Here is a 6675-nt window from a genome sequence, read left to right as displayed (position 1 = left end):
CATTTTTTTGCTTCGTGCCGAGACAGCGGGACGAAACGGGCGGCCACCATTAATTTCCGGACATCGCGCATGTGCGCGGGGATTTTTTTTTTCAGCGTTTAGTTTTTATCCGGGTCACTCTCGGCCCTTAAAAAAATGCAAAACGGATCGGATCACTTCAAGACAGTCGCGCGATGCCGAGGCAACGTTTGACAGACAACGGGAGTGACACGGCGAGGTTTTTCAGGCCTTGCTTAAAAATCCAGGCACTCCGGGCATTTTTTTGCTTCGTGCCGCGACAGCGGGACGAAGCGGGCGGACACCATTAATTTCAAGACATCGCGCATGTGCACGGGGATTTTTTTTGATGTGGCTTGACATCCTCTTCCCAAGACGATGCATGTATAATCTACGATCAATTTGACGAAAGAATTTAACACACGTCATCGATTAGTTCTACCAACAGTTAACATTAGCATTACTACACCTTGTGACGAATGGTTTATTCATAAAGGTACCATGCTTCATCCATCCGCCCCCCCTCATCACGTTATGTCTTGTGTCTTGTTGCAACTGTCATATGCTTGATGTGCAGGGAATTTTTTTCTCCTAGACTTAAATTATCCTCAGAAGAGGATAGTTCGCGCATGGTTTTTTTATCCCCTCCTTCCCTAGTGTTTACTTTTCTCATCTAAGATCTCGGGGCGCTGTACTTACGGCGATTACCGACAGGCCCTTCGCACTGTATCCCATGTTCGTCTTTGTTTTTCATGTTTCTTGTGCAAAGCGTGCCTGTTAAGTCCAATTACCCCATGGGGATGAATAAAGTTTTCTGAATCTGAATCAACTACTGCACTAAAACATTAATTCATAAATGTATATCATATGATTTTATTTCTTTTTCTCAGTATAAATAACACGTACCCTGACTGTTCTACTCTTTGAATAAAATCACTTCATTCAAGCGTTAGTGAGTGCAAAGTGTTATGATGGAGGGGTGTTGCAAATCATGAGGACCTGCCAAGTGGTATGATAGCATTGTTTTATACATGTCCTTGGCTAGGCCTCAGTTTCAAAATCAGTCCTTGGTCCTTGGCCTTGGCCGCGGAAGCAAGTCCTTGGTCCTTGGCCTCGGAAAATTTTCAAGTCCTTGGCCTTGGCCTTGCCTCGGAAAATTTTCCAAGTCCTTGGCCTTGGCCTCGGAGGCAAGTCCTTGGCCTTGGCCTCGGGTTGCCGGTCCTTGGACACAACACTGGTGTCTAGATAGGTAGATATGTGTGTCTCAAAAGTGCACAAAAAATGGAAGACAATTTCACTTTAACATTGCTCAAGATAGGTTGGCTACATGAAAAGGAGATCTTGTGTCAAAGGTTGGGCACCCCATCACCCATGATCTTGCATTGTTGCCACTAATCTGTTCTCATGAAATTCATTGAGGGTTTTGTATGTTTTATTTTAAATTGGTTAAAAGAAATTGCTGTGCTTGCCTTTATTTTTTTTCTTTCTCTTTTTCAAGATAAACGGCAAGCATGTCGAAAGGACCAGCTGTTGGTATTGATCTGGGGACCACCTACTCCTGTGTTGGTGTATTCCAGCATGGAAAAGTTGAAATCATTGCAAATGACCAAGGAAACAGGACCACACCTAGTTATGTGGCCTTCACAGACACCGAGAGGCTGATAGGTGATGCAGCCAAGAATCAGGTTGCAATGAACCCCACCAACACAGTCTTTGGTAAGTAAAGTACACCTGGTGTTCTTGCATCTTCCCCTCAATATTTTATGCAATCTTTGGTAAGAGCGGAATGATTATGGAATAAATAAATATTCTATCACATTATAGGCTATTTTATGTCAATAATATACAATGAGCTGGTTAGTTATTTTATAAAAAAAATAAATAATGGAAGTGTCACTGTACATGACATATTTTTGCACAAATGTGGCATCTGAAGAGGCATTAAAAATGTTTCTAATTGGTTAATAAGGAAAGCTCTGCTGTAGTGTGATTTTTAAGAACATTATGCAGGTCTCAAAAGTCAAAAGGAAAACTCAGGACTGTACAGTGAAAGCAAATAATCTTCATGATATTATCTTCATCCATTATCTGAAGTCCAGAGTCGGAATCAAACCATGACCTGCAGTGTATACCTTAGTGTTCTTAGCATTTTCTCTTTAAAATTTTTTTAACAAGTTACAATAGTAGGGATATCACTATTGAATTGACACTCCCAATGACTCAAACAAAATAAGTTATCTGGTAAACTATCCCAAACAAAATCACTTTGGTGACCCCTGACAAGCTCTACCCCGTAACAGGGAAAATATCAGACTGCAGTGTCAACTTTCAATCGATAGAGGGTGCAAGTAGACTGAAACGTGCATGAGTCGTTTAGATGAGTGGCTCTTAACTCAAAAATATTCTTGACACGATGTTCTATGTATCTTGAGTAGTATAAACATGGCATTCTGCTTAAATTGTGTTTGTAGAATAAGAATCAAGCAGCAAAATCCGCCTGTTTTGATCCATCTCATGGGGTGGCCATTTTGCCACATGCTGTTGACCGATAATGACTGATCGCGGCTCAGCAGTTTTCTTAGTTTGGTCATCGGATGTTTGCCAGCTGAGCCATGATTGGCCGCAAGTGGCAAATGGATAAAAACAGGTGGATTTTGCTGTATAATTAATGTTCCACCAACGCAGGAATAATCGTAATACTTTTAGACTAGTGGGCCAATGTAGAACATTATTATTGTCATGAAAATTTTCCTGAGTTGACTTCTCCTTTTATGACTTTAGGCCCAATTTTTTTCTGTACAGGCTCATGTGTATTAATGTGCGTGAGCACATCTGGTACTTTTTTTCTTTTTCCTTATTCGCTCTTGCCACTGAAGTGATTTCAGTTTCCCCTATATAGTTCGATTATAGCGTATCTAATATGATTCCCGCACCTTTTTTTTTCCTACAGATGCCAAGCGATTAATTGGCCGCAGGTTTGATGATTCAGTTGTACAATCTGATATGAAACACTGGCCATTTATCGTTGTTGATGACAACACTCGCCCAAAAGTTCAAGTTGAGTACAAGGGTGAGACAAAGTCCTTCTACCCAGAGGAGATCTCCTCAATGGTGCTGACAAAGATGAAGGAGATTGCTGAAGCTTATCTTGGAAAAGTAAGTCGACAAGCAGTTGTGTGTGTGTGTTTATATATGAAAACTGTTTTGTAAATGGACTCATTTTCGCTTTGTTTACAGTCCGTCAACAATGCTGTTATTACGGTGCCCGCCTACTTCAATGATTCCCAACGCCAGGCTACAAAAGATGCAGGAACAATCTCTGGGCTCAATGTTCTGCGTATCATCAATGAACCAACTGCAGCTGCTATCGCATATGGCTTGGACAAAAAAGTAAGTTAGTTTCATGTACTACTAAGACGAGATATTTAATGTTCAAACTGATCAACTTTATTGTTGGTAAATAATCATCAACTTAGAATATTATGAATTCCAACACTTTCCAAAAAGATGGGACAGGTTCTTCATCACCTTTTCTTTGAACAACATTCAATAAACTTTTGAGATCTGAGGACAATAATCGTTGAAGCTTTTGAGGTGGAATTCTATCCCCTTCTTACTTGACCTGCAGCTGTTCCAACAGGCATCTCCATTGTCGAATTTTACACTTCAAAATTCACCGCACGTTTTCAATGGGAGACAGGTCGGGACTACAGGCAGACCATTCTAGTACTTGCTCTCTTTTACTACGTAGCACATGCATAATGTAGTTTTGTTCATGATAATTTGCAGAAAACAATCAAGTTTATCAGTTTGAACATTAAATATCATGTCATTGTAGTGTTCAATTAAATGAACATTTGCAAATTGTTGTATTATATTTGTGTAAAACAACATCCCAATGTATTGGAATCTGGTTTTGTATATGATCAGTTCTGGTGTTCTAACAAATTGCCTTTTAAAATGTTAACATTTCAGGTTGGTGCAGAGAGGAATGTGCTTATCTTTGATCTTGGGGGTGGCACCTTTGATGTGTCAATTTTGACAATTGAAGATGGAATCTTTGAGGTTAAGTCCACAGCTGGCGATACCCATCTTGGTGGGGAAGATTTTGACAACCGCATGGTCAACCACTTCATTGCGGAGTTCAAGCGCAAGTACAAGAAAGACATCAGTGACAACAAGCGAGCCGTGCGTCGTCTGCGCACAGCATGCGAGAGGGCAAAGCGCACCTTGTCTTCCAGCACTCAGGCCAGTATTGAAATTGACTCTCTGTATGAGGGAGTTGATTTCTACACCTCCATCACCAGAGCTCGCTTTGAGGAACTCAATGCTGACCTCTTCCGTGGGACCTTGGACCCCGTGGAGAAATCACTGCGTGATGCCAAGATGGACAAAGGGCTAATTCATGACATTGTCTTGGTTGGCGGCTCCACTCGCATCCCCAAAATCCAAAAGCTGCTGCAGGACTTCTTCAATGGCAAAGAGCTGAACAAAAGCATCAACCCAGATGAAGCTGTTGCCTATGGGGCCGGTAAGTGTCGTCACGTCCCTAAAAAGGCCACTTTCTGCATTGTACCTGGGATACGGTGGATATTACAACCAAACTCTGCATTTTGAATGTCTTTTTTTTTTTTTTTTTTTTTTAAAGAGGTCTTGTTAAATTTTCTGATTTTATGTCGACAGCTGTCCAGGCTGCGATCCTGTCTGGTGACAAGTCGGAGAATGTCCAGGACCTGCTGCTTCTGGATGTTACTCCCTTGTCTCTGGGTATTGAAACAGCGGGAGGCGTCATGACTGTCCTGATCAAACGTAACACCACCATTCCAACAAAGCAGACCCAGACCTTTACCACATACTCTGATAACCAGCCGGGTGTGCTCATCCAGGTCAGTGTCTAATTATAAAAATGTATCAAAGAAATTTACATTGCAGCTGGCACATATGCCTCAGTGTGACAATTGTTTATGGCAGAGAGACCACAGTGCAGGGGGACCTGGTAAAAAAAATACATCAGTGATTTTGTTCTTGGTTTAGCTTTAAAGTCGGACCGAGAGCAGAAAAATTGCATTTTTATGTTGACTGATAAAGGAAAAACAAGGAAGTTGTTCTAACATTTAAAACATGCTTGATTCAAATGCTCAGTCGGTCTCAGAAGACAGCAGTGAAGAAATAAGTTACCCTAACCAGCAGGGCTGATTAATTTTGGAAATTTTTTCATTTTATATAGCTACAATTAGTAATAAACTTGCTAAGTTCTTGTTCTTGTTGCCACCACATTAAAAGCCTGCCTGTACTGTCAATAAGAAGTGCAAGCAAATCAGGCTTGACCACTTAAACATCCATCTTTTCATGTTTTGTGATAATGTACGCATGAGTGAACTTTAAGTCGTATCTAGACACAATCTCCCTGCATAAAAAATATAAAAGCTTACCCATCTCCAGTTGAAAACAAAACTCATGCTCAAGTCTTTATATGTGTAAGTGACAAATGAAATCAACAATTGCCCAAATTGCATGTAAATAACGTGTCAAAGATAAAATATATTATGCACCATGTTTACTTTGCCTGGTCCAAGGTAATATTCTCCACTTGTTGCTGTGTGTGCGTGCTGGTACAATCTTCAGTATTAAACAGCTTGCTTCCAACCTCCCAACAGGTATATGAAGGCGAGCGTGCTATGACCAAGGACAATAACTTGTTGGGCAAGTTTGAGCTGACAGGCATTCCTCCAGCACCCCGCGGAGTTCCTCAGATTGAAGTGACGTTTGATATTGACGCAAACGGTATCATGAACGTCTCTGCAGTTGATAAGAGCACTGGCAAGGAGAACAAGATCACAATCACAAATGACAAGGGTACGGCGTTAATTTTATATTTGATAATGTGAAATGTAAAAGCACAGGAATGAATGCATTTGTATTTTGATTACATTTAGGACGTCTCAGTAAAGACGATATTGAGCGCATGGTTCGGGAAGCTGAGAAGTACAAAGAGGAGGATGATGTCCAACGTGACAAGGTGTCAGCTAAGAATGGCCTGGAATCTTACGCGTTCAACATGAAATCGACGGTGGAGGATGAAAAGCTTTCTGGCAAAATCAGTGACGATGACAAGAAAAACATCTTGGACAAATGCAATGAGGTCATCAGCTGGCTTGACAAGAACCAGGTATGTGATAAAATTTATTGCTTTAATGATAAGAAGTTAACTTTTTTTTTTTTCTTCTTAATGCATAGACTGCTGAGAAGGACGAATATGAACACCAGCAGAAGGAACTGGAGAAGGTGTGCAACCCTATCATCACAAAGCTGTACCAGAGTGCTGGCGGCATGGCAGGTGGTATGCCAGAAGGCATGCCTGGTGGATTCCCCGGTGCTGGTGGTGCCGCTCCTGGTGGTGGATCCTCTGGCCCAACCATAGAGGAAGTTGACTAAGGATTAATACCTCACAAGCTAACTATTCCTGCGTCTAAGAAGGTAGCCCTCTTGTAGCACTTTGTTCATGCTGCAGAGTGTAATTGTATTTCAAAGAGGAGGGGGGTGAAAAAAAAATAACAGGGTTCAGGTTTTGTTTCATTGTTTACGACTGGATTAAATAGCTGAAACGGACACATTGTGTTGATGGTTAAAAGTACATTGAGAATGTTGTATTTCCCTTGACAATAAAACTTGTGACCC

At 41.2% G+C, this 6675-nt stretch overlaps 1 protein-coding gene across 1 annotated transcript in view; it reads left to right on the top strand.

Annotated features, from left to right (window-relative positions):
• Positions 1 to 6675, top strand: part of hspa8 (heat shock protein 8) — a 10507-nt gene extending 3832 nt beyond the window's left edge. Inside the window, exons 2-9 of the mRNA XM_019876223.1 lie at positions 1496 to 1713; positions 2948 to 3153; positions 3235 to 3387; positions 3973 to 4528; positions 4681 to 4883; positions 5655 to 5853; positions 5934 to 6166; positions 6235 to 6675. Coding sequence (XP_019731782.1) covers positions 1509 to 1713; positions 2948 to 3153; positions 3235 to 3387; positions 3973 to 4528; positions 4681 to 4883; positions 5655 to 5853; positions 5934 to 6166; positions 6235 to 6432 — 1953 coding nt within the window. The 5' untranslated portion in view covers positions 1496 to 1508 and the 3' untranslated portion in view covers positions 6433 to 6675. The remainder of the gene's footprint in view (positions 1 to 1495; positions 1714 to 2947; positions 3154 to 3234; positions 3388 to 3972; positions 4529 to 4680; positions 4884 to 5654; positions 5854 to 5933; positions 6167 to 6234) is intronic.

The sequence above is a fragment of the Hippocampus comes genome, unplaced genomic scaffold, assembly GCF_001891065.2.
Source record: "Hippocampus comes isolate QL1 unplaced genomic scaffold, H_comes_QL1_v1.1 scaffold119, whole genome shotgun sequence".
Lineage (NCBI taxonomy): Eukaryota > Metazoa > Chordata > Actinopteri > Syngnathiformes > Syngnathidae > Hippocampus > Hippocampus comes.
This window is presented reverse-complemented; position numbering and strand designations above follow the sequence as displayed.